The sequence below is a fragment of the Ixodes scapularis genome, unplaced genomic scaffold (genome assembly GCF_016920785.2).
Source record: "Ixodes scapularis isolate PalLabHiFi unplaced genomic scaffold, ASM1692078v2 PGA_scaffold0__279_contigs__length_252992795, whole genome shotgun sequence".
Lineage (NCBI taxonomy): Eukaryota > Metazoa > Arthropoda > Arachnida > Ixodida > Ixodidae > Ixodes > Ixodes scapularis.
Window position 1 is genome coordinate 59,894,049 of NW_024609835.1, and position 27,883 is coordinate 59,921,931.

Here is a 27,883-nt window from a genome sequence, read left to right on the forward strand (position 1 = left end):
ACGATGCAAATTACGAAGTAAAAGCGTCAATGCTGCACTGTGGTACCACTAAGAGGTCTGAGGATAAATAAATTTTATCCTCGCAAAATACAACCAAGAGGAAAGTATTATTCGGTTCACAGCCGGGATGGATTGTAGACATGACGTCGCAGAGCTGTTTATTGAAAATCCATCTGAACGTCGCCTTTATTTGCGCTAAATAAATACGGGATTTAAGTTCCCACCTAAATGCGCCATTAACGTGTAACATTTGTTCATAGGCAGCTCCGCTTTCTGGTTCCAATCTTTATAAAGGGAGAAAGGAAGAGAGACATTAATTTAGTCGTTTACAGATTTTTTTATGATATAAGCCATTGTTGATTGCCGTACGTTGTTCTATTTTATTTTTTAACAGTTGTCATAAGTATAAAGTTGTAGATGTTAAGTAGCCAGGTTAAACTGGAATTGGTATTCTGTACGCTATAACCATTTTAAATTGTTCAATTTGGTGCATAGAATTTCAGGCGGTGGAAAGTTAGTGGCCTGTAGAATAGCATATTGTGGCTGCGTCGTAATGCATATACGGCCAGTGGAGTACGACTGCCAACATGGGGTCTTTATGCGCGCATCATGCCGTGCTGGTTCCACGACCGCACGCTGCTATAGGGGGTATTCACTGGCGGCCATAGCCGTGTGCGTAACTGCTGAGCGCGTGCTCATGGCGAGCTTGATGGTGTGGAATGGAACGTGCATTCCACACCATCAAGATTGCCGGTCTTAGCAACCTAGTAATGTGAGTTCGTTCTGAGCATGCGCTCTAAACAGCACCCACAAATATGGCGTCCAGTGAATACTCCTTAATTGTGCTGCTCATCCAGATTAAAACGGTCAGGCGTGCCTTTAGAGATTTCTCGCTGGCTCATCCGTGAAATGTTCTGCTGTGTGCTTGGTCCATATTTGTACCCCCGCGCTGCTGTTTGCTGTTGCGTAGTAACATGATGCGCCGCTTCTTTGGCCCAAGCGACAGTGCCGGATGCCTGTGGCTGTAGGCTGGTAGAAAACGCTAGAGTTTGCGCAACAGCTTCTCGGTAGCGTCGCTGCTTTCGCTAGATGCGCCGCTTGCTCAGCGCCTCGCAACCGTAGCAGATGCTTTCGTGTGCGTGCTCCATAGCGTCCAGTGACAACCAGAGCCATTTTGCAGCATCGGAGCCCATCAAAGCGCGTCTGCTACTGAAGCCTGAACTTCTCGTATAGAAAGCCGGGAATGGCTGTTGCCCCCGGCGACTGCGTTTAATTCGAATCCGAATCCAATACTTTCAATTGGGATGGACGGCTTTTGTTGAAGCATGTAATCATCCCTACAGAGATCGGGTGAATGATTATTCATCACGCATTGCCAATAAACCAACCTTAAGCGGGTTTCACATGCAGCGATTTTGGCCCTAAAGCGGCGCGATTTCTGCCGTCGCGGCGCTCGTGCCGCAGAATTGCTGGTGCTGGCCAGAGCGCCGCGACGGCAGAAATCGCGCCGCTCTAGGGCCAAAACCGCTGCATGTGAACTAAGCTTTAGAGGTGCTGTCGCGGAACGGAGCGGAAAGACTTTGTTGAAATTTGTACTGCGCACTCGTGATTTCAATGCCTTTGGTGCATTCCAGATATAAGTGTCAAGATTTTTCGCTCCAACTGATTTAGGAAACTTCCCTCTAAAAAGTTACAGTGCACCTAAATTCCCGCAGAGCACTCGGGCCACCAATCACGGCGAACGGCGGAAAATCGGAAAATAAAAAGATCACAAAAAAGTCTACACATAAAAAAAATTAGGGCTGAGATGTGACAATTATCATGACACTTCACTTGGTCACGTCATAGTCAGTGTCACATCGCAGACTTCGATTTCGAGTCTAACTTTTTTTTTCCCCCGACCTTTTGATCCGCCGAGCTTTGTTGGCAGTGACTGGACCTCGAGTACTCTGCGAAGAAAGCGAAAACCCCAACTTATCTTACCATGAGCTGTGCGGTGCCAAAAAGGGAATGTATTTGATCAATAAGGCAACCCTTTGCCACCGTAGCTCCATCGAATGGCGGCTACTCGGGGCCGCTTACCTCTTGTCACTATCGTTTCGCTTAGACCGCATGGTCGTAGGCGCGGTCCGAGGAGACCGCAGTCTGTGTGCAATACCATTTAGATGACAAGTAAAGAGCATTTGTACTCCAAACGTCATCGCTAATGAATCCACGCAGAACCAGCCAGTTTGCGTAAGCATCGCCGCCAGCGTGTTTGCCGCTTGGGGCAAGTTGGGGACCCATTAGCGATGACGTCACGTTCAGGCCTTGTCTTCTAGGTTGTGTTGCGTGGGCCGTCCGGGCCGTCATCATTCATGTTCTGTCCTCCCCTTGCCCCTCTTTCCCCTCCGTAGTTCCGTCATCTGGTGGCGGGAAAATTTCAGAAGGACGAAACGCTAGATGAAAGGAAGACAGCCGTTTTGCATAGGACGCTTACCGGTGGTTCCCTTGACAAAAGCGCCAAGGTAAGATGCTTCCCCATTGAACAAAACAAAACTGTTGTGTTGTACCGACTATCTTCTCTACATGTGCGTGTTCCTATATTCATATATAAGCTGGCTATGAGGGATCATCGAAGGAAACAACAACGCCGCTTCCAAAAGTTGCACTTAGCGCCTTGTCGAGTTGTTGATCGTTCCTGCGTGCGAGCACTTTCTTTCGTGACTTTGTAACGTGCTGTCAATCTTGGAAAACTTGGCTCGACCGTGTGGAGCGTACGTTACGTACATACATCACAGATTGTTGTTTTTTCCCTGTGGACTGCCGGAACTGACTGACTTCACTTGTGACGCTGTGATCCCGGTTGATTGGTTGGGTGTGCCCGATGTCGTATGCTTGTCGCTCGAGATGTTGCATCGTCATGCCTGTTGGTATTCAGACATTCAGATTCATATGCCCTAACCTAAAGTGTTTTTTTTTTTAATTAATCACAAGTTTTTTTTGTTTTTGTTTTTTTATTTCTGTTACGTCAACTTGCAGTAAAGCTTTGTGTCATCCCATACAAATAGGTGTTGGTATCGATATCTTAGAGGCTTGATACGGAGACCTGCGGCTCTAAACTCGTTGAGCACGAAGTTCGGGCCGAAGTTGACGGAGCGCACCGATTGGCCTATCATGACGATGACTTGGCGCTTTTTTCGTCGACGTCCAATCGGCGCGCTCCGCGAACTTTCGCCTCCAACTTTGTGTTTGACGAGTTTAGGGCCCCTGTAGGTAACGTTTACTTATACCTAGTTTCTTCCTCTTTTTTTATAATAAAATATTGGCGTAGGTGCGTTTTCAAACAAAAAATTAGGTAAGGTATTTTAGTGTATTTATTTTTTTATAACGAAACGATTAGCGATTTTCTGTTACTTTTGGAGGAAAACGTGTACAACACAAGTACCCAACTTAGGTCTTACTCCAGCTCAAGTCTGTAACGTGCACGACTAGAGAACGCTATACTTCGTCTCACCCTACGATGGACTAAAGGCAGAAGCTACGGACCGCCAGATCCAATCACGAGCCACTTACAAGTTGCGTGGTATCTCTTCGATGCGCGTATCGGCACCCGCCTCCCGAATCACTAATGGGGAGGGGCGAACGGTAGTTTGGATTGAATAGCACTGAGTGACTCAACAATTTTACATTGCAAAGAAAGCTATGTCACATAGGCTCTTTGCATTGTCGAAGCTATAAAAATGATGCAGCGCTTTTCGACTCGGAGGATCATTCGTCCACCCCTAACCAATGCTAAGTGTGTAATATTTTAGCTTGCAACGTGATTGGACGTTGCGGCCCGTGGCTTTGGCCTTTAGTCCATCGTAGGATGAGACGAAGTATAGACAGTCCATAGCATAATACGCACAGTGTGTATACCAGCACAGCCACAGTTATCTCCGAATGAACGCGTTAGAAAGCGAGGAACTATTAACGACGACATATATTAGAAGCGGCTACTGCTTCATAAAGACGACACATTCGGAGTAACTAATGAACGAGACGTTACTTTGGAACTGAGGTAACACTTTCCTTTCGGACCGCACTAACGAGTAATGTACCTATATGTTACCTTTTCAGTGAGGAACGTGAAACGGTATTCAGTTACTTTATTTCAGTAATCTGTACATATGTTTGCTTGATGCCGCTCAAGTCTTCGGAGTCGCTTTTGGCAGCGCTTTCTCGCCCTAGTTAGAGATAGGCACATTATGATAAATGACTTTAAAGAAATATACTAAAAGAGCGTAATCGGTGGAAATCTAGGTCAAACCGCTCGTAGGGTCATTGATTGTTAAAAAGCACTGGTCTTGGAACGCTTTTACCTTATATCTTGATAGAGAGCAATGAAACTGCGCAACTTTGCTCAGCTTGTTCGTGCTTATTTCAAATATCTCCTTATGTTTTTTGTTTTTTTTTCCCGTTGGTAAATTTGTACCTAAAATAATTAAAACTCGTATAATTTTATTTACAGTAACTATAGGGAATAACTGCTCGGAAAATGTTACGTTTAACTTATGGCTAGATACTACAAAGTATAAATAATGCAATGTTGGAAGTATACTTTTGAGATTCTACAATTATTAGTGATTTTTACAAAACAGGGAATCGCACTTGCAGCGTGTAGCTGCCACTAAACCTAATAGATCGATGAAGAAATTTTCCAGAACTTTATTGAAGAGTCTGCTTTCCAACAGCTATGTCTGAAAATTTAGCTACATGTTCTAAAAAAAGTTATATTTCAATCTGCTTGAGATACTGACATACCTCTCCTGTATATTGGCAAAAAGTTAAACAAAATTATCTTTTGAGAAAGCGCTCTTGTCGTGTCACTTTCGGTGCAGATTCAACCCGCATAGGTATTGATAACTGACATTGTGGCTCAAATATTGATCCGCAAAAGAACAGACTTTCCAGGTGACAAGAAAAATAACTCTGAAATCACCACTTTCCAAAATATTATTTTTGTATACATTTTTCGGGTACCATAGCGCATGTCTCCCCTTAAAAGGATACCGAAATTAAAAATGAAATACACCTCTCTCGTATATAAATCAGATTTTCCACGTTTGTATTTTGAACGGATGGCTATATTTTTTCATTCCAAATGGCCGATTCCAATGAGCACTCGAAGAGCGGCCATCGGAGAGCGCGATGCCTCTTGGGAGAACCGGCGCCCACAGCACGTTCGTGACGTCAGGATTACCTTCACAGGCAAAGCTATAGTGGGAAGCTGGCGCGGTTGTGAGCCTCGCCACTTGGTGGCGTCAACACGTTACCGCCTGGCCATTCGGGATTCCCGCTCCCCGTTCCCCTCAGGAGTTGAATAAGGTGGATTCACACGAGCGAGAAATCCCGAGGATTTCTTCCCGACGCGTGCATAACACGACGAAAACGTCAGGCTTTTGCGATGCGGCGCTATGACGTCAGCTACACGGCAGGGGGAGGGAGGGGATTTCGGGCGGCACAAACAATCCTTTTTTGGCGGCAGTCTGTTTTCGGTTATATCGTGCCGTTAAACTACTTGGCGTCAAATGTAGAACTCGCTAAATTCGTCTCCGGTGGTGCCAAGTGTGTAAACCGCTCGAATGGATGGCAAACGCTGACATCCCTTCCCCTGGCACTTCGTCGAAGTGAACGACGAAGCCGAGGAACAAATTTCGTCTGCTGTTGACGTCACGCACATCCCTGCGTAGTTTTCTCTCTCGTGTGAACACCTAGAGTCACTATATAAGCTACGCTTCAGAGTAACGACACTTACCCATTTTGGGGCTTAAAATCATGGTCGCCACTTATCTGAAGTTTTATCTGAAGTCACAGGAAACGCTCTTCCGTCCTCCATAAACGTTTAAACAGTTCGCGACAAAGCAAAGCATTATTACTCGAATTCCCTAACACCGAATCGAATACTGAGGAAGTCGCACTTTTGAATTATGCCGACCGGCAGTTGCGTCTGCTCTGCACTAAGTACCACGATGGCGGCGCCCACAACAATGTCGGGGAACAGGGTGTCGTTACCCTAAGCGTAGCTCATTTAGTGGCTCTATGAATACCCTTGATAGGCGCGGGAAAGAAGTGAAATCCGGCTCGGCCAACTTAGGACAGGGCTAACGAGCGCACGCAGCTTGCCGCCGTACTTCTGCGGAACGGCGCTGATTTTATGTGTAGTTTGACGCAACGACATTCGGTATATTCGTTTGAACTAATATTTTTGGTGTCTTTTCGAGCGTAAATTTGGTAGTACATCTCTGCCGTGTCCAGGACGCGGTTGACATTTAGACAATAAAATAGGCACCACAATTTCGTTGCAGTATTCCTCTATGCAGTCACTAACTGTAGGTGCAGGCTATTTCCATGTCGTTTAAGAGTGTTAGCGATGACGGTTGAACCAATTACGATGAGGTTCGATTAAACTGTTTATTTAATTAAAACTTTGAGGGATACACAAATGGGCGATTATATAAGGGTTACAGTTCTAGAGCGGTGCTGCGTCTCGCTCGGCGTCGTCCGATGGAATGCCCTTTCTCCGTGGGCGAGGGCGGTCGCCTCCGACGCTCAGCGTCGTCCGATGGAATGCCCTTTCTCCGTGGGCGAGGGCGGTCGCCTCCGAAGCTGTTGCTTGCGGGCACGCACGCGGGGCTCGGGTTTCACGGCAGAGAGGCCCCGTCTTGGGGGCCCGGGCATTCTCCAGGGACCGTATAGCAACTTCTGTCTGGGAGCAGCCGGGGTCGAAGGCCACTTACGAGCTTTTGCATTCTTTTCTTATTTAAATCGCTTGATCGTTAACACTCGGCCTTCCTACTGCACAACCGCCCCCGGTTGGAGTCTTGTCGGAATATGTCCCCGAAATGAGCCTCCGAATCTCAAGTCGCATTTTGCGTGTCTTCTTCGCACTCCGAGTCCGGCGACTGGTTGTCGTCGCTGCCCTCGTCACAGGGAACGAAACGCTTCATCTTGTCAACAGCTGCTATTCCGTCGTAGAAACGCTGTGAGCGTTGAGTCTCGGGGAGGTCCTGCACTCTGCACCTGTCGTGGGGCAACTTCTCCACAACAATGTACGGGCCTCTATATTTTGGACGCAGTTTCCGTGACTCTCCCGTTGCGACTGGCTCTCGTTCGAGTAACACCATATCTCCTGGTTTGTAGACAGGCGCAGCTACTCTTTTCTTGTTGTAATGTTCTCTCTGCTTTTCTTGGTCTTGGCGTATGTTCTCTATTGCCTTTTCCCGGAGCTTGAGTACAGTAGAGTTGAGCTCGTGCGCGAGCGCGCTGTCGACTTCATCGCCTGTTACGTTTCGGGGGCAAAAGTTGAAAAGCAGACTGAAGGGCGTCGCTTTGGTCGCTCGGTTCAGCGTGTTGTTGATACCCCACTGGAGCTGGGTCAGGGTTTCGTCCCAGTCCTTTCCATCGCTCCGTTTTGAAAGGCTGGCAATGGCGGGTGTTATCATTCTGTTATATCTCTCGACCTGCCCGTTAGCTCGGGGCGTGCAGGTTGCATTTTTCACGTGGATGACATTGACAGACTTGCAGTACTGTACGAACTGTCGGCTGGTGTACGCGGTTCCCTGGTCGGTGACCAATCTTCGCGGCGCACCAAAAGTGGCAACCAGGTCCTTGAGGAAATTCCTCGCGTAGCCCGACGAAGTGTTCCTCACTGCTCGAAGGATGACGAACTTCGTAAAGCCGTCTACTGCCACAATGACGTGCGTGTTGCCGCTCGTGCTGCGGACGAATGGGCCTAAATGGTCCATGTGGAGAGTGTCAAATGGTACGGCCGCTTTTTCGATGCTGTGTAGCTTGCCTGGTTTTTTTCCGGACGGAACTTTGTGATACAAGCACTCGAGACAGCACGCAAGATGCCGTCTCACGTACCGACGCATCCTGGGAAACCAGTACATCTTGGTGAGCAAAGCCATGGTCTTGTCGAGAGCGAAGTGTCCTACATCGTCGTGGCATCGTCGCACAATCTGCCAGCGAGCTCCTCGTGGCACTACCCATAGTAGGCGCTCTTCTCCGTCATCGATGACTCTCTTGAAAAGCTTTCCTTCTGAGAGTGCGTACTCCTTCTCGATACGCTGCGACTCCTTCGTCTTTGAGGGCTTCTTTAGGCTTTCCCTGATTCCCAGCAACGTTGGATCTGTCTGCTGAGCTAACACCAACCAATCGTCGTCGGATAGCTCTGTAGCAAAAACACTGGCGCCGATTGCGACGTCCATTACTTCAGGCTCCGACACAGGAGCCCTGCTGAGAGCGTCGACGTGGGCCATCTTATCTTCCGGTCGATGTTCCACTTCGAACGTGTAGTCCTGTAGCCGCAGATACCACCTTCCTATACGTGGCACCAGGTCTCTCTTCGACAGAGTGGTTCGCAAGGAGTTGCAATCCGTGACGAGAGTGAACTCGATCCCATACAAGTACGGCCGAAGCTTCTCAACTGTCCACACAACTGCCAATGCTTCGAGTTCGTAAGAGTGATATCGTTCCTCGTCTTGCGTCGTGCGGCGGCTGACGTACATAACAGGGTGCATCAACCCGTCCGCTTGTTCCTGTAACAGTACTCCTCCGAGTCCAAACTTGCAAGCGTCTGTGTGCACCTCCGTTTTTGCACCGTGTACGTAGAGTGCCAACGTAGGCTCACTCATTAGGCAGCCCTGCAGCCTCCGGAACGCAGCCTCCTGATCGGTCGTCCAGTGCCATTCCTCTCCTTTACGAAGCAGGGTGGTGAGTGGTTTTGATATCGTGGCAAATCCAGCCACAAAGCGTCGGAAATAGCTGCACAAACCGAGGAATCGTCGGAGATCATGGACGTTTGTCGGCACTGGGAAATCAGAGATGCCCTTTAACTTGAGGCTGTTGGGTTTGATGCTCGAAGCCGAAATCTCGTATCCCAAATAGGTGATTTTCTCTTGAAAGAAACAACACTTCTTTAGGCGCAGCGTGAGACCAGCGGTCCTCAGAAGCTCGAGAACCTCACGTAGAATAGCCAGCCCCTCCTCAAATGTACCCGAGGGGATCAACAGGTCGTCCATGTAGGCCATGACCTTCGTGTTCCGGAGGGAGCCGAACACTGTGTTGATCATGCGCTGGAACACGCTCGGTGCATTCACCAAGCCAAAAGGCATGCGGGTGAATTCGTAGTGTCCGTCCGGGGTGACAAACCCGGTCTTCTCTCGGCTTTCCTTGGAGAGGGGCACCTGATAGTATCCAGATGCGAGATCGAGGCTAGTGAACAACCGTTTGTCGTGGAGCCTGTCAAGCTGGTCGTCAATCAGCGGGAGCGGATATCTGTCCTTCTTGGTAATTTTGTTGAGGGCTCGGAAGTCGACACATAGCCGCTTCTCCCCTGTCTTTTTCGCCACCAGTAGGATAGGGCTTGCGAAGTCTGAGCTTGAATCTTGGACAACACCTGCCTCCTTGAGTTCCTCGATCATGCTTCGAACAGTCTCTCTCTCGGAGTACGCAAGACGATAAGGCCTATACGTTACAGGCGTGTCATTCGTGAGCTCAATTTTCATCTCGGCTACATCAGTGCTCCCGATTTCAGACAAAGAAGTGGCAAAGCACTCACGGTATTCGTTGATCAGACCGACGAGTCTATCCCGTTGCGTTGGAGTCACGGATTCGCCCATATTGAGGTCCGTCGCCTCAATCAGCTTGTAGCGTTGCTTTTCGTCACAGCGCACACTCTCCTCCGCTGGGGTACGCTCCTCGTTGCACCACTCGGCTCGAACGACTCGTTCTCCTTCTTTAAACGTAATCTCATGATCTGCCACGTTCGCCACTGGCAGGACGTATTCTTCGTTGCAGTTCTTCTTCAGAACACAACTCATGATCCCGTGGTCCTGATCCAGCCTTCCGCAGTGTCGTCGGTCAACGAAGATGTCGCCTCTTGACTCGTCGCTCGTATAGAGGGTTACAAAGCCCACATAATTCGGAGGAATTACCGCAGCCTCTTTGGCCCAGAGGCTCACTCGGCGTGGCGCAAGATCAGGGATTTGGATTTTTCGCAGGGTTCCATCTTCCTCTCCCGATTCCTCGCGCTCCTCGAAAATGCGGAGAGTGTCTTTTCTGCGAATGATCGTGACGTGTGACTGTTCCGTGAACGGCTGGCCAATGAGTAGCGGAATCACCTGGACGTCGTCAGGAACGATGTATACGTCGACGTCCGCTGTTGCCTCATCCACCGTCAGTACAGCTCTTGCGCGCCCCAGTGGTGTCGTCTGTCCTGCTCCGTAGCCGCTAATCGTGAAAGGGTGAAGGAGCTTGTCGTACGGGAACGCCAACGATATCGCGTCGCTCTCTCGAAGAGTCACACATTGGCTGCCCATATCCACGAAAGCGTTGGCCTCCTTTCCGTTCAGGTGCGCTTTCATGAAATACTTCGCGTTGGTGTCGGTTGGATTTTTCGGTGACTTCCCGTGCTTGCACGCTTGGGTGAGGACTGCTCCCGGTTTTGGAGATGTGTCCGACTTGCCAGATCTCAGGCGGCAATCTTTCGATTCATGTCCGGTTCGATTGCATATACCACATCGAGGTCTTTTTTGAGGCTTGGGGCATGCAGCAGAATAATGTCCGTATGCAGAACAATTGAAGCAGAGGGGTTCACCTTTTTCGTTGAATTTTCGCAGGGCGTTGTTTCTGCCAGTTGACGCAGTGTTCACAGACTTCGTGTCACGAGATGTCATCGGTGGGGGTTTGGTGATCTTGGGCTGCGTCTGTCTGAAAGTGTCCACCCGTTCATCCAGTCTCTTCATACAACGCAGAAGTTCTTCGGGGTTGTCGTACTCGCGGACACTCAGCGATCGCACCATGTCCTCGGCGTGTAATCCTGTCACAATATATTCCATGCAGGCCTCGTCGTCCAAGTTGCATCGTCGTGCCTTGGCTAGCTTATCGTAAAAGTAGATCTCCATGCTTTCGTCGCGTTGTTTGCGACGTGACTCCATCTCTCTAAAAAGATGCTGGAATCCGGCGCTCGATGGAAACGCTCTCTTCAGCTCGGTTTTCCACTCATCCCACGATCGCTGTGCAGTCGTGAGTCCGTCGTACCATGTTTTCGCCACTCCTTGTAGTTTGACGAGGGCAAAGCATGTCGTCTGCTTGTCGTTCCACCCGTAGGCAGCCGCCAGATTATCCACCCTGCTGATCCACGCCTCCACCGTTGGCTGTGTCTTGGTCGAGGGGTCGTACACTGGCACAAGCTGGGCGCTCGCCGTGGCCAGCCGGCCGTCCGTTGCACTCGTAACGTCCGGAGTGACATGTCGTTGTTGCGTTTGCCAGGGTTGAGCAGCACCGCTCATCGCCTCACGCACCGCCGTCTGGATGGTCGCTTGCATCAATGCCTGGAAGTCGAAGGAGCCACCGCTGTCGTTCGGGGGCTGTCCCTGTGCGTTCGGCATTCCTGTGTTGCCTCCATCAGGCGGTGTTCCGTTATCCACCTCCGTCAGTGGGGGCAGCGGAGTTGAGAAGGGGTGTACGCCCGGCAGGCTCGTTGCTGTCACTTGGCTCACTTCTTTGCTTTTGTTGGCTTCGTCGCCGCCAACAACGTTGCTCGTTGAAGTGGCCTCGCTGCTTGCCGGCTGTGCGTCTTTCGTTCCCTTCCGTTTCATGATGATGAGTTTGGTGGCCGATTGACGATTTGGCTATTTGGAATTTATCCCACTTCTGAAATGTTAGCGATGACGGTTGAACCAATTACGATGAGGTTCGATTAAACTGTTTATTTAATTAAAACTTTGAGGGATACACAAATGGGCGATTATATAAGGGTTACAGTTCTAGAGCGGTGCTGCGTCTCGCTCGGCGTCGTCCGATGGAATGCCCTTTCTCCGTGGGCGAGGGCGGTCGCCTCCGACGCTCGGCGTCGTCCGATGGAATGCCCTTTCTCCGTGGGCGAGGGCGGTCGCCTCCGAAGCTGTTGCTTGCGGGCACGCACGCGGGGCTCGGGTTTCACGGCAGAGAGGCCCCGTCTTGGGGGCCCGGGCATTCTCCAGGGACCGTATAGCAACTTCTGTCTGGGAGCAGCCGGGGTCGAAGGCCACTTACGAGCTTTTGCATTCTTTTCTTATTTAAATCGCTTGATCGTTAACAAGAGTAATAGTCATGTTCGACCGTTAAGAGCAGACTTGTACGTAATCCGTTACAAGTAACGAAATTACTTGTAATCCTTTACATTTATCAGTAATTTAGTAACGGAATAGTTACATACTTTCTAGAGTAATTTTAAAGTAATTCCCTTACATATTTTACGTAACCGATTCCTTGTAATCCGTTACTTTTTTTTTCAGGACCAACCCCCCCCCCCCCCCCCCCCCTTCTAAAGGAAGGGTCGTTTTTATTTTGGTAAAGTCGAGCGTAGTGACACTGTCACGCGAATTGACCAGCGCATAGGGAGGCTTGGCACTCTTCAGTTCCGCAAAGCTTTTTTTTTTTTTTTTTGCAACACCAAGCCCCTGGATCTATTTTTTTAGACCCTAACAAAAAATCGAAATAAACATTTATAAAAAAACAAAAAAAGGGGGGGGGGGGTAAGTTATTTCCGCTTTGTTTTAATCCCTTTGTTTTCTCTTTGCGATCGAAGACGGGGAGAGGAGGACACCAAGTGATTGTGTGCCTCTTCCTCGAGAAGCTCGAGGCGGTAAGGGCACAGACAAGAATTAACAATCTCCTTGGTTATAGTCACTGCCACCATTTTCATAATATCGCAACACGAGACAACGCTCCGTCTACCCTAAAATCCACAAAAAGAGATGTGATAATATCTGAAGGTGTTATTGCCACAAGCATCCTCGTTCGGTGCTGCACACTTATCCCCTTTTCTTAGGAAATAGGATGTAGTTTTTTCTGCATCTTTCACATTATTTGAGCCGGTTTTAAAAGCTACTTACTTCTGTGTAGTCCAACTTATAGGGTTGGCCCACTTTATTTATGAATTCCAGCCAGGTTATCTCCATCCCAGTCACCCTTTTTGAAAGTCAGCTTTTTTCGAACACTTGGAAAATGGTAATAGTCTTCCGTTCTTCTTCTTCATGTTTTCTCCGAACAGGACGCATCTTATCTCAAACAGATATTTTTACGAATAAAACATAATGGTAACTGACGTAGACTTGATATTCTGGGCTTGAGGAGAGAGCGAAACTCTTGAGTGGGGCCATAACGCGGCTTACTTAGTACTCTGCCCTTCGCTGCCCGTGGCATCAGCGGATGTCTATATGGAGAACACCGGGGTAAACTGCAGTCGGTTCGTGCTCCGTGCGTTTCTGAACGGCACCAAGAAAGGTACACACGGCAAACGTGCGTTTACATTTCCTTGTTTTAACCGACGTTCTAATTAATTGTTCTTATGAGTGTCCTTTTTTTTATTACTTATATTTATATAGGGCGGCGGAGTAAAGCTCACCGGAGAAAAGCTCACCGGAGAAAAGCTCACCAGAGAAAAGCTCACCGGAGATAAGCTCACTGCAAAACCGGCAGATCCGGAGAAAAGCTCACCGGCCTTTGAGTGGATGCGGACAAAATCTCAGCGATATTTTTTTAGCTTAGCTTGATTCTGCGTCAAACGTGGCAATTTAACACAATTCGCATTCGTCACTTCATTCAAAATATGTCCTCTTTTTTGTAATATTCTTGAAGTTCATTGGGCATATTTACCAATTCCTCAGAAATTAGTAATCACCCATTTTATAAATTAATGATGCCGCAAGCATAAAATCAAAACATCGTATACCGATAAAAAAGGCAACAATTTATTGACAGCTGACAGCGCGCCGTCGTTATACTCTGTTTCACCTTATGTTGTACCGCAGGAAAGGCTATAAGCGCGAGCTTCTTGCTCTAGGGCACATCTCGGCGGCACAAGCTCTCGTGCACCAAGGGCAGCTGCCAACGCTATGAGCTCGCGCTTCTAGCCTTCGCTGCGGTACAACATAAGGTGAAACGCAGTATAGCTCTGTCAGATAAAGAGGTTTGTTCTTTGCGAGCTATAATGAATAGTGGTGTGTGACCTGGTTCAGCTCCAAATATTGTGTAGTGCCTAATAGATAAGAAGGTGTTTGTTGATGTAACCAGTGTCGGCTGCGCTGTTTTGTTTCTGTTAATTTCACTAACAAAGCTTTAGTTGCGAGAACAGCTTTGCTTGTCGTGTTTGTTTTCTTCACACCGCTGTCGTCGTTTGAGCGGTTTTCAGCATGTATAACGTTTACCAATTCGCCATATTCGCTGCGTAACAGAAGACTACTACTTCTATAGGTTACGAGTAACAACGGTGCCATTGCGCAGCTCCGAAGGTCATGGGTGGCTCACCGTAGAAGGGCGCTCAGTATCACAGAAAGGGAACCTGTGAAAACACCAGCACGAACGGCTAGAAAGCGTATGTCCTTGGAAGAAAGAAGCCTCGATGTCCTATTGACTGTTTTATCTTGTTTTCAAAGGTTAACAAAAACTTCAAAGAGAATTTCAGGCACCGCGTTGTTGCGCATGCACTTTTGAATTTTCGGCAGTTACAGCTTTGATTTTTTAGGTTTTAGGCAGACATCATTACATTTTTTTAACTTTTTCCTGTTCTTGGAAGTTCATAAAGTTTTTAGTTAGGCTTTCGTTGCCTCGAGAATAAGCCACAGAAAACACTCGCCCGCAATTATTAATTTGGGAGCCATATACCCAATAAGCTTAACAAATGTTACAAAAAGGACATTTTCTTTTTTACAAAGCTGACGAATTTTAACGATTATAAATTGATATATGTTACGCATTATCCAACAGCCTCCATATGAAAAGAAGAAAAAATATCGGTAAGCTTTTTTCCGCATACGCTCAATGGCCGGTGAGCTTTTCACCGCATCCGCCGGTTTTGCGGTGAGCTTTTCTCCGGTGAGCTTATCTCCGGTGAGCTTTTCTTCGGTGAGTTTTTCTCCGGTGAGTTTTTCTCCGGTGAGCTTTCCTCCGGGATTCGAAACATTGGAAACTTTTTGTTTTGTTTTATTCACCAACGTCTCAACCAAGGCTCGACCTGTAAAGAACCAAAGAAAGAAGAATATCGAGCAAAACGTTATTTATTATTTAATTATCCCCTTACTGGTTACAACTATGTTTTGCTATTGTCTGGCAATATATGTCGGTATAGTAAGACGGACAAAATCAATTCTTATTCTAGTTTTGGCTAGATGTACGAGACTTCTACAGCTTCGCGATTTAGACAAGAGAAAATTTTAGTAGATCGGTCCGATGGCTCCGATAACGATACCAGATACCCCGCCGCCGCCTTTGCGCATGCATTATATCGTTATCGGGGGCATCGGAGGTATCGGAACGATCTACTAAAACTTTCGTATATTAGGCAACGGCTGCAACGACGAAGCTTTCTACCTTCGAGGTAAATAGTACTTCTATTGCTTCGCTGAAGAAGCTCAGTGCAGAGAATGAAGCACTCGTGAGGAACAATACGGCACTCCCAACCGGTGCCTCAGTTCAGAGGGTGTTCAGCGTAGCAGTCGACATATTGAGTAAAAAATAACGCAAAATGTCTCACGAGACTTTCGAGAGCCAGCTATTGCTCAAAGTACTCAAGGTCATTAACTGGAACAGGTTGGAACAATAACAACTTGGATAACCCTTTTCCCTTTGTTTCTTACTTGAGGACAATAATGTAGGAAGTAACGTCACGAAAGTAACGGATTACTTTTTGGGGTAACGGTCAGTTACTTTTATGGGAGGGTAATTGTAATTGTAATAAATTACAATTTAGCCTTGAGTAATTGTAAATGTAATTCCTTACTATTTTTCAGTAACGTGTACAAGTCTGGTTAAGAGTTATACATTGTAATAATCTTCTTTTTCATATAGGTCATTTTGTTTGAGGAATTGCTAGACTTTCGATAATTATATAATTTATTAATTATATATCATATTTCTTAACACTTAGCGTCTGCCTTTCTTTAAAAAAAAATCCGCTTTTTCTACGCATCATCGTTTTAGTTGTGATATCTGACTGCAAAGGATTTTTTTCTCTGCGGTGTGACAATTTTTTAATTCAAATATTAGTGCCTACTACCTCGTTGCTAAATGTAAATCATTTTTCGATAACTACACGCTAAAATGTTTTACACCCTTAAGAGTGTAAATCAGCTTGTCCTAGGACTAACCGCCTAAGGGTGTTACAGCAACACACTTTTAGGACTCTGTTGTACACTCTAAGGATAGGATACTGGCGATCTTAGTAGGGATGTTATTTTACGAGCAACCCGTTTAAAGGCAGCAAACACCACATGCAGTAGACACATCCCCAGAAACGGCAAATATAGACTCGATGAGTCACTTACGACATAGGGATCACTATCCTGTTGACTGCTCCACCGCGTTATGCGTACTCGTCAATTTAAAGCGCTCATTCGCAGGTGACCATCTCCGCAAGTGCGAAGGTTACACATATGTTGCTTTGTTCTCGTCAATATTCCACGCAGAGCATAATGTATCTAAGCGCGAGGAACGCATCTTTGAGTGAAAAGTATTGCTACAGGCAGTAATTTTTCGACATAGTTGCTAAAGCAAGCTGGTTCAAGCAGGTGCCAGTGCAGCAAACATCCTTTAAATATTAGGGGTATTCTCACTTCACCGTAGCATCCTCTTCACACCCTTCTTGCAACTTTCAAACATTTAAGGGTGCTCCATGCAACATCAACATATTTTACGATGAGAACTGTTTCTTATTTGAAATAAAGGTGCTAAATAAGTCGCTGAAATACCGTTTGTACGCACCTAGGGGTGTAAACATTTAGTGTGTGCTTGTCTAGAGAATCTTTCTACTTCTAGCTTTATAATTCAATGTGTAAGTTAAGTAACTTGCGAGGTTAACAAAGTCAAGAATCTCCGCACTATTTCAGATTATAGCTATGTCATCCAAAATTGTTTCCGGACGAGTGGTTTAGAAATGAGGGATAAATTGTTTTTTCCGAGACAATTGACTATTTGCAAATTAGGGATTTAATCTAGAGCCCATCGCCTCGCTTGTGTTAAATTACTAACAGCAAAAGCGAAATTATTCACTTCTAAAAATAAATACGTATAATTGTTTGAAACATATGTGGCAACCGTAAGTTCAGCGTTTCCCATACAGCCTAAAACGTCTCGTAATCATGAGGTATATTTGCATAAAGAGAAAGTACATTCAATGCGACTAGTAATTTGTTGTTGCAATTTAAATTCACAGAGCTTACAATTACAAGCCTAATAAAATCTGATTAATGTTTACCATAATAGGAAGCGCAACAGCGATACATTTATTTCAATTAAAAAAATGAAGTTTTTTATGCTTATTTTTGAAATAATTAATGTACCAGGGTGGTTAGCTTAATAAATTATCATTGGCTAGGAAACTGTCCCAGTCCTAGGATACTCCTATAGTAAATATATGTAGTGAAAGTTGCTCATTCGACTCCCAGCGTGCGAAGCCACCTCGTCGCCCGCGTCAGCTCTCTGATAATACAAGCACCACCTGAACCGTAAACACTTTCGTTCATTTTTCGCTTCCGCGTTCGGGGCGTGTTTTGAAGTCAGCTCGGAAATATGCGGACAGCGTCTATTTTTATCACCGCTGAGTGACATCATACGCTGCGTAAACGCAATACACGTGCCGTAGAGTGTTTACTAAGTCACTTCGCAGCTGTATGGCAGTCGTCAACTAAACTAATATTTTGATTGACGATTTATAGCAGATTGTACTTTGTTTCAGCTTCAGTCCCGACGCAGCCGACGCGTTAATGGCACCAATCAAGCAGCGTCAAAAGCACAAGTCACTGGGCCTCTTTGGTTTATGATTGGTTCAGCAATGATAGGACACGTACAGAAACATGACAAACACCAAGATAGTTCCATTTCGAAGCTATCTCATTGTTCCCATCAGCTCGGCCTATCAGCGTAAGGTGAAACAAAGTATAGTCAACATTGCATTTTTTGCTGTTGTTGTTTGACTGGTATGGTTTGTGGAGGAGACTCGGCACTGACGATACAAATTATTCTACCGTTTTTGTAGCCGTTGTATTGAACCTGCTTGAACCTAAGTAAAGCACTAAAAATGAGATTTTTTTTTTCTTTTTGCGGGTTTGATGCCACAGCTCTTGCTCATATGGCATCGACAGTTTTTAAGTAAGGAGCATAAATAGACATAGAATATTACTTTAGAGTGTTTTCTTGGTAAACTATACATTTGCCGAGAAGGAAACAAGAAACGTAATATCAGTCAATCAGTCAATCGATCAATTTTATTTAAAATAAACACAAAACACACTACACAAACGCACCTGTACTTGTAACCTTCTTGAGAGTCTTAGATGCATTCAAAATGTATAAAAATAAATAATGCAGCGGTTGCATGGCATTCGTGCATGTGCCGTACAGAAAAAACAATTTTTTTTTACTCAAACGTTGTTTTTGTTTTTTACAAATGTCTGAGATATTTAGCGAAACCTTTTCGAATGTTTGTCGGCAGTTCAAAACGTGCGCGCACGAAACGCGCCTTGTTATCGAGGTAAAAGAGTGACGTACCCATGCCGGTCACCTCTTCTTTATCTCGGCAGCGCGTGGTTTGATGAAGCGTCGACCGGACGCTGCCTAGATAGCGACAAAGTGCCAGTCACTCTTTGCATTACTTAGGGCGAAATAATGACGCATGCCTCGCTGCCCGCACGTCTTGAATTGCCGACAAACATGCGAAAACTTAGGGATGAATATGTCCGCATTCATCCATACGCCTTTTTCATATTGGCCACATTGCCTTTTCGCAAATTGTAAAAATAGCTTTAGCCATTATTACTGATTGGTTTTAATTAGAACTGCAATTGAAACATCATTCATAATACCACTTAAAAAGCTACTAGGCAATTTTAGTTAATTAGCCCATAGATAGTGATGAATATTGAATCTAACGTCCGCCGAGCCCATTAGATACACAGTGAAAACAGCACCCATGTAAGCGTCTTCCACTTTTTTTTATTTTTTTAATTGTGGTACAAGTAAAACGAAACACCATGTATATTTCATGTTTCTGTTTTATGTTTGCAGCTCGTAAGCATAGGTAAACACTTCCATAGAAAATATATGAAACTTCACGCTCACCGGAGCTGTTTTTCCTAGAATAGCATTATAACGTACACTTGGAGCTTAGTTTACGTGTTTGACCGTTATTCGCACTAGTCGCGTGGCTAAATCATTTTTAGAGATAATTTTTTTTTTTTAAGCAGCGGCTCGGTAGAGCTCATAGTCATGAATGACGTGGAAAAGACGATATTTTCGTTATCTCCTTACTGTTCTCGCAGCACTACTTTTTGGGCAATATCGGCGTCAGCTTTCCTCTAATTTCAATGCGATAGGATTCTTTAGCTGATTCACACGGTTTTCGTGATACATTATCTGGCCTCAAATGCGCGGTGCGTATGCGGGTTTTGCGTATGCAGAGGCGCCGGGCACTGTAAAAGGCTGCCTAGGGCGGCAAGATAGAGGTCGAGCTAGAGGTCGTCCTAGACGTCGTCTTCAACGTCATCCTCTAGGGCGTCGTTCTCGACGTCGTCTTAGACTTTGTCCATGAGGTCATCCTAAAGGTCGTTTTTGACGTCGTCCTCGACATCGTCCTAACGTCGTCCTTAAGGTCGTTTAAGGTCGTCGTAGAGGTCGTCCTAGACGTCGTATTCGACGTCGTCCTAGAAAGCAGGTAAACTCGCTCCGCACATACACGAAGCGGCAGTGCGCACACATTCACATTTGCGCACGAGCTGTTGAGCATGGTAAATGATGGTGGTGAAACAGTTTGAACGTTAAACGCTTACACAGAGACAGGACAAGACGCGCACACGAAGCTGCAGTGATGGTGAGGAAACCAGGTTGAACAAAAAACGATTACACAGAGACGTCGCAATCGCTCAATTTCGAAGTGGCGCGCTGCAGTCGCGCTGACGTCGATGATTGCGTCGTAAATTATTATTAAAATAAAGTATTTACTCGAAATACACGTCGTCTTATTCACAGTGAGCTGCGTCGTGAGCCTCGTGACGAATTCTATAACAATTTGTAGACAACTAATAATAATGATTTCTGCTCCTAATTCTTAGTCAAGCTAAGTTTTTATTAGACAAATTAAGTCAATTTTTTCACCGGTCTATTTCGCCTGCATTGTTTTTTTTTTTATCACGAAGAAAATAAAAAGGCAGGAAAATATGACGTTTCCGAATTCTATATTTGTTAGATTTTTTTAGTTTTCGTCCGACTTCGAAAGCGCCTAGACTGCGTCAGGTCTCCGACCCTGGAGTGGACGCGCAGTGGAGCAGATGTCAAAGCAACATCATCCACGGCGATGGACGATTACGAGTGTGATTGCCATTGTCAGGATAAAAAAAAATATAAAATAAAAATTATTGTCAATTTGATGTGCAGTTGAGTACCTTATCACGACTCCTGCCGGCAATTTACGAAATAATTAGAAGTTTATGCTTACATCACATTGAGCGCCTACTAACAGCGAGAGATCTCTTTTACTTTGAACTTCAGTGATAAATAAAGAAAACAAAAAACACTAACAATCCTGGTGGTGTTGAGAAATAATAAAACGAGTGTATTGCACTCTGGACTCAGCTCCCATACCGTGCGTTAACCAAGAAGGCAAAACAAACCCGCATAATGTGACGAACGTAAAGGCCGTGTAATTATTCTGCATCGGTTAGGCAAGGAACGGGAAAATACATTCCAGTACAGAAACCTCACATCAGATCAACGTAATTGAAATCAGGTAGCTCTCTGAGGAAAGTATTTGGAAAACAATGGCATTAGTCTTTGGAAAACAAAACTTTATATTCGTAATTACGTACTTTGAGGCGCTAGTAATTATAATTATAATTAACTGTTCGGAGCAAATTATACTTCCAATTGTAATTAAATTACATCACCAGTACAATTTATACGCGTATGCCCGTGCAGCTCATGCTTGCCACTCACATCCAGAATCGGAATGGGCTAGCCTTCGAAATGCACCCTATGCCGTATAGCCGTGCTGTCGGCTGCCTAAGAACGGCCGACATCACTCAGTTCTTCCGACAAACGCGCATGCATTGCACATGCAGCGTGATCCTGACTTTGAGACCCAACGACTTCCATCCGAATCCATGATGCAGATTTAGCCGCGGCATAAATATTCGCCTAATTGTTTTAATTTCTTTTTCTTTCTTTTTTTTTTTTTTTTGTCCGCTTGCGTTTTTAGTTTTTCAGCTGTTGACAGCTAGCGCCCAAGGAATAAGACTGAACGAAGAGGAAGCATTGAACTTATACGTGCCTCTGTAGAAATATTGATCGGGTATATAGACGCTTTACACACGCGCCAAATTACAGCCGCCATTGCTGACCTTCTCTTGTCTTACCGAGATGCCGAGCAACTGAAACGGTAATTGACTATCCTCTACAAAGGCCGATGCTTTAGAAAAGGACATAGTTGAATCTAGCATGGCAGTAACCTGGCCTGCTATGGTAATGATGAAGTGAAATAAACGAAATAAGAGGAAACAAAAACTGAAGGTCAGTTATGGCGGCGTCCATGCACAGCTGCTGCAAAGCGTCTATAATATATATATATATATATATATATATATATATATATATATATATATATATATATATATATAATATATATATATATATATATATATATATATATATATATATATATATTGAACGCACATTATATTTACGGAAAGTATCTTCTCTACGGATACACTCCGACAGATTTAATTTTGCCACGCTATACCTGATGCGGGATACTCAACTGCACGTGAAGATAGTATCAAAGGTACGGTTATCTTCAATACTGCCTAACTTTGCTGTTTGGGCTTTTTTGTTTTTTTCCAATTAAGGCTGGCTCAGGCACTTGCGAAATCTATGGGTTAGTTCTAGGTCGTGTTATTTATTTCGTTTTTTTATATATACTCTAACCTGAGGCATTAGAGAGGGGAGTGATTACAAATCAATTATCAAATAACAAAGTGCAGTTATTGTTAATACAGTAAACTGGATCCTAGTGATACAATATTATCCATGACGTGTTTAAACTGTTCACCTATAATTGATGCTAGTGACCGTGAGAATGCGATTCCACTGTTCTGATGTGCGAGAAAAAATACGACCTACAGAAAAAGCATTCGTTCTACAGGATAAAATTACGACCTTATGAACACACTTGGCAATTTCTGTACGTTTCGTATTTTCTCGCAATCATTTTTTGTTTCTTGGCTCAAAAATATATTTTTTTTTTTTTGAATTTTATGAACGTACATCTATCATATATAGTACGTACCGTATTTTCCGGACCATAGTCCGCACCCGGTGTATAGTCCGCAGGGGGAAATTTGGGGTCAAAAATAAAAGATTTTGCTTAGATAGCCCGCACCCGGTGCATAGCCCGCACCCGGTGCGTAGTCCGCACCTGGTGCTTAGTCGACACGAAAATCTTCTCATAGACGGCACACGTTTATAAATGTCTGCTTTTTATCTCTCAATAAAGCCTATAATGTGCATAAATCATCATTAACATACACTTTCGTGCACAAAATCCGTCACGTCTCGTCATAATAAACGATCTTGAAAAACAGTTCCTGTATAGTGCGCACGCGTAGATAGTCCGCACAGCCAGAAATTTCAACTTTTAAACATGTATAGACCGCGGACTATAGCCCGGAAAATACGGTATATGTGATCTCGCAAGTACCTTCGCTGTATAGTGATATGTGGTTCCAGGGCCACCTCATGGATGGCGCCAGCGTGCCAACGTGTTCTTTATAAGAACTCGGTTCTAAGCAAACGCAAGCGTGTGAACGGGCCTTTACTCTCTTTACTGCGAGGCCACGATTCATGAAGAAAAAAGGAACATGAATCACCGAAACAAGAAACAATCGCGTGTCAACACACCCACGCAGCCACGGGAAGGAGCAAAGACGAACGTATGGAGGCATGTGGACGAACCGCGCGTTAGCTCCGGCTCGGCGCACACGCTGAGATTCCGTCGACCGCGCAGGCCGTGACGTCACCACACGAGGCCTGCTACCTCTACACCTACGTGCCGACTTTCACGATCGCCTCCAAGTCCTCCTCCGCTAACAGCTGGTGTACACTTTCCGTACGGAGCGCTTACGTTTTCTTTTCCTTTCTATTTCTCTCTTTCTTTCTATTTATGAATTGCGTTGGAAACCTCATTGAAAACGGCATGACCACGTCGTATGCGCTCAGGTCGGAAACCGTTCCTACTTCTGAAGCACCGCTTCATTTTGTGGCTATAAAACTTCCGCGGAAAAACTGCGATTCGGGAAAAGTGCCGTGTCGAATGGTCTAGACGTCGACTTCGAATGCGGTGATGGTCAGCGGCGGGTGACTGCGAAGCGAGCCCGCGAGTGGGTTAACGCAACGTCGGCTCTCGTACACGTCCTCCTGAAAATGCCGCCGTTCGTAAGTAGCCTGTTTCAATCGTTCGCGTAAACAAAAAAAAACAAAAAAAATTGTGTGTGTGTGTGAGGGGGGGGGGGGGGGGGGGGTACTGGGGGCTTTTGCGCCTTTCGAGGAGCTCGAAAGTTAGATCGTAATAGCGAGGCGGTCGGTCGTTCTGAGGGAGTGAAGTTTCGGCCGCGTGCAGGGTTCTAGCCGCGCCATTAGGCCCGGTAATCCGTTTTGAGTGCTTCTACGCGTTGGAATGGTGTCGCGGGCCATTTTCTCCCAGTGTTCTTGTTCGCCTCGTCATAGACCCCGCTTCGAGGCCTCAGTAAACTTTCTGGAAAAAGGGAGGGGGGCCAGCATTTCGTTCCTCCTGCTCTAAGTATAATCCCGAACAAGAGGATGAAATTGATACGTGAGTGAGAGTTTTATGCACCTCTTCGTATTTCCTTACGAAAAAAAAATAATACACACACACACGCACTGAAATCTACGCAGTAGTTTGAAATAGCGGGCGTGCCATTTGCGAAGTTGTTGTAAAGACGAGTACATTTTATGGCACATTCCACAAACTTTAAGCCTCTATGTATTTGTTGCTCTTTCTTTTTTTTACTCGTGGAGTACGGCTTGTAGATGAATTTAAAATTAGAAGGGGTTATTTTGCAAGTTATAGAAGTTTGCCCTAGCACATGTCGTGTTCACACAAACAAACCTTGAGACTAAGGACAAAAATTTAAACACCATAACACAGTTTTGTGGTCTAAACTTTTGTCCTAGTCTCAAGCAAAGTTTTGTTTTTCCCCCACTGTGATCGTTTATCAGCTTGCCTATGCAGTAACCTCTATTTCACGACACTGGCGCTGCTTAAAATTTCGTAGAGACATGATATCGATGGACACTTAACGTCGGGGCCTAATTTAGAGCCCGGGATGACCATATACTGCCATATAGCAGTATAGTTTGAAGATAAGAATTGCAGTTCTGGAGTAACAAAAGCAAATAAAACCGGCAATCAATTGCCCCCCCCCCCCCCCCCCCCCCCACCCACCCACGCACGCCTTCGTCGAGCTGTCATATTATCGTTGATCGAAAAGACTCGAGGCGCGTAAACTGAAAATACAGGTTTCATCGGCGAACTTCTGCTAAAAACAGAAGAAATTAGGTTTAATCGGTGAACTTCTGCCACAAACAGAAGAAAGAGGATGCGTCGAAACAGCAGCCACGAACGCCGCAGCGTAGGCGTGATACCTGACTGGAGCGAAAATGGGAGAGAGAGAAAGTGCCGCCCTAGGGAGTCTGAGTTAATCGACAAGGCCGCGCTGGGCTCCTTATCTATTTACCCTCGGTATCTCGAATATTGGACCTAGAATCTTCGAGGGTGAGCTGCGACGAGACTGAATCCGCAAGGTGATGTCGGAAGCCGACATCACCTTGCCGAGTCAGTCATTTACCAAGTTACTTTTTAGACTTAGAGTAAGAGTAAATTCTAATCTTCTAGAAGTACGAAAAAGCGTTCCTTCTCGGTCATGGACGCGGCAATATTGTGTACAAGACTCATATTCTTATCCCATCCCACATTCGATTCTCCCTCTCATGTTCCTGGAAGAGCTGGACCGCTCCGCTTTAGGAGCTCCGCCCGACCCTGTGGCCCTTGTTGTTGGCCCACATCAAACACATAAAGTGATCCGGTACACCGGAACCAACACCACAACCAGGCGGCCAACTGGACCCCCCCTTCCCTTAGATAATGACCGATTCGGACCAGGAATTGTCTTAAAATAGACTGCCTCTTTCTCCCTCTCACTCTATCTCTCTCTCTCTCTATGGGGGAAAAAAACTATCAACATTAAAAGCCTTAGTTGTCATCGTTTTGAGACAGTTCTTTTTTTTTCTTTCTGAAGCATTAACGGCAGTGTGTGCACAATACACGTCCGCCGAACCCTGCGAACACGGGTTTCAAAAATGTATTTCCTAGCTTTTAAACTTTCTCGTTGAGCTCCCGTCTCTTCGGTGTTGAGAAGCACGGAAACACACGCCAGCCTGCCATGAATGGCGCCATTGTTCTGTCTTGAAGAAAGGGTGGGGAGACAAACGGCAAGCGAGTTTAGCAACCCCTGACGTGGCAGGATAGGCCTCGATATAATCGGCAGTGTCAGTATTTTTTTTTGTGCGTGTGTGTGTGTGTGTGTGATAGACGTAGTCAGTTCTTATATTTAACGTTGTTTAGCATGACTCAATCATACTCGGAAAATTCGTTGTAGATAAAGCATAGCAGATAATCCTTTTTAAAAAGCGTACTAAAGCAATGAGAAACGACGCCGCATTACAAGTAGGCCTTTAAACCAAACATCACGATCGTTGCAAACGTTCTTAGCTTTTTTTGTATTTATTTAACAGGACATCAGTGACAATAGCCAGCCACCAAATCACCAGTTCGCAACCTTTTCAAATACACATGGCAGTTTTTTTTTTTTTTTTTTTTTTTTTTTTTTTATTCATTAAATTTTCTAGCAGTTAGCTCGGTGGTCGTTCATCGGTGCTTTTCGGTTCACTCGAGAGCTGAAATCCGCACTTATATACAACATTGCCCGAAAGACGTTCAGTCAAAAAGGGAAACGAGTGTGGGGAAACCGGTGGGTCTGTAGTTTTATTCGTGACTCAAATGGTATCCATTTATAATTTCCGTTCCTCTGTTTCGCATTTTCGCCGGTGGGCCGCAGAAGTTTTCGCTTCGCAGTTCGACAGGTGCGAGTTCACCGTTTCTGGAAGTCACGTCTTTGCCGCTGCGTAGCACCGCCGGTTCTAGCGTTGCGGATAGGACACATCGGTTTGTGTACGGGTGCAACGCGCAGCAATCAGCACCGCGACTTATTGTTGCGGCTTCTGTTATTAATGCGAAAGCCTTAAATATCCCATAGAGCGGAGCCGGCGGCTTTTGAAACCGCAAAAAAACGCGAAAGAAACGCCGATTCTTTCATTGGCTGAAAAAAAACGGCTCCTAGATAGCCATTGGCGGCAGTTTCAGGAGAGCGCGCGCTCGGCCGCCGCTCTCGTGTCAGACGTTGCCTAAAAAAAGGGGGGGGGGGGGCAGCTTTTGTTTTTTTCGGCGCCGAGAAACAAGGCGGCGCCTGAAGCATCTACAGGGTGTCACAAAAGAAAATTTACACGGTCTCTTTTATCGCAAAAATGAACTAGGCATCGCCGAACGCTCATTCTCCGCCCAAAGGTAGAGCTAGAGGTTACAACCAGATGCCAAAGTTTCAGCTCGATCCGATAACTTAATCAAAAGTTATAAGTGGTTTTCTGAAAATTTCAATGGGAAAATGGCGGCCGACGGAGTTTTCAAACACATGGGGCTCTATGGCGCCAGAAACTGAAAACAGGCAAAAATGGGCTCCATTTTCCTATTGAACTTTTCAGAAAATGACTTATAACTTTTGATTAAGCCATCGGATCGGGCTGAAAATTTGGCATATGGTTGTGACCTCTAGCTCTACCTTTGGGCAGAGAATGAGCGTTCGGCGATGCATAGTTTATTTTTGCGGTAAAAAAGACCGTATAAATTTTCTTTTGTGACACCCTGTATATCGTCGGAGACCGCAACCTCGGCAGTAGCTAAACGTGGCCGAGGTTCGTCATTGCCCTTGTAATCGTCGCTGTTATACTTTTTAAACTATGAACCAATTAGCCCAATTAACCGCACTGATCAAGTTCCGATTTTATTTTTTGTCTATTTTTTGAGGCTAAAAGACGTGGCTTAAATGTGTAAACTATGCGCAGTATGTAGACTGCGCAACATCGAGTAAACGCGATATCTGCGGTTTTTAGCATTTAAGTCGAAAAGGTTAGCGTGGAAAGTCAAGTTTGACCGCCTAAGATAATGTCCGGCATTAACGATTTCTTCCTGCGCTAGTTGATTTGATCGCAGACTTTTTTGCTGCGAGTTCAAAGTGAAAAGGTCCTGTCCGCGCTTTTTGGGCCACGCTCATGCGCTGAGATTGTTAAAAGATGAATCTGGGCTACTATACATTTATATCTCGCTCGCCCCTCTTCTACTCGCGCTCACGCCCTAAAACTAGAACAGTTTTAAAGAAGTCTGCCAAAGTGCAGGGAAAGTGCGAGCTGCCGCGCTGGCAAATATACGAGATCGTAGACATTTTGTGATTCGTCGAAATAAAGAAGCAACACTATTAAAGATGAGCCAGGTGGTGATAAAAAAATGCAAATCAGTTTCTTAAGTTGTTTTGTCTTTGTCGACAGATACACGTGTGTCAGGTGACGACAGATTGCCTCATCGTGGTGTTACGCGACGTCACATGACCACTATCCGCTAAGTTTGTCGTGGTGTGACTCACCTTCCTTCTTCCCCGAATTTAGCAGCTTCGTAACGCGTTTCCACAGCTCAAAATGCCAT

At 45.6% G+C, this 27,883-nt stretch overlaps 1 protein-coding gene across 3 annotated transcripts in view; it reads left to right on the top strand.

The window, feature by feature from the left end:
* The window catches only part of LOC8028078 (diacylglycerol kinase 1), a 599,538-nt gene that overhangs the window by 524,201 nt on the left and 47,454 nt on the right, over positions 1-27,883 (top strand). Inside the window, exon 9 of one of the 3 annotated variants that reach the window (XM_042288617.1) lies at positions 2,397-2,507. The exons of 1 other annotated variant lie outside the window; for it this stretch is intronic. In XM_042288617.1, coding sequence (XP_042144551.1) covers positions 2,397-2,507 — 111 coding nt within the window. Of the gene's footprint in view, positions 1-2,396; positions 2,508-23,361; positions 23,488-27,883 lie in introns of those variants that run through there. One more of the 3 variants, XM_029978657.4, reaches the window with a different exon arrangement.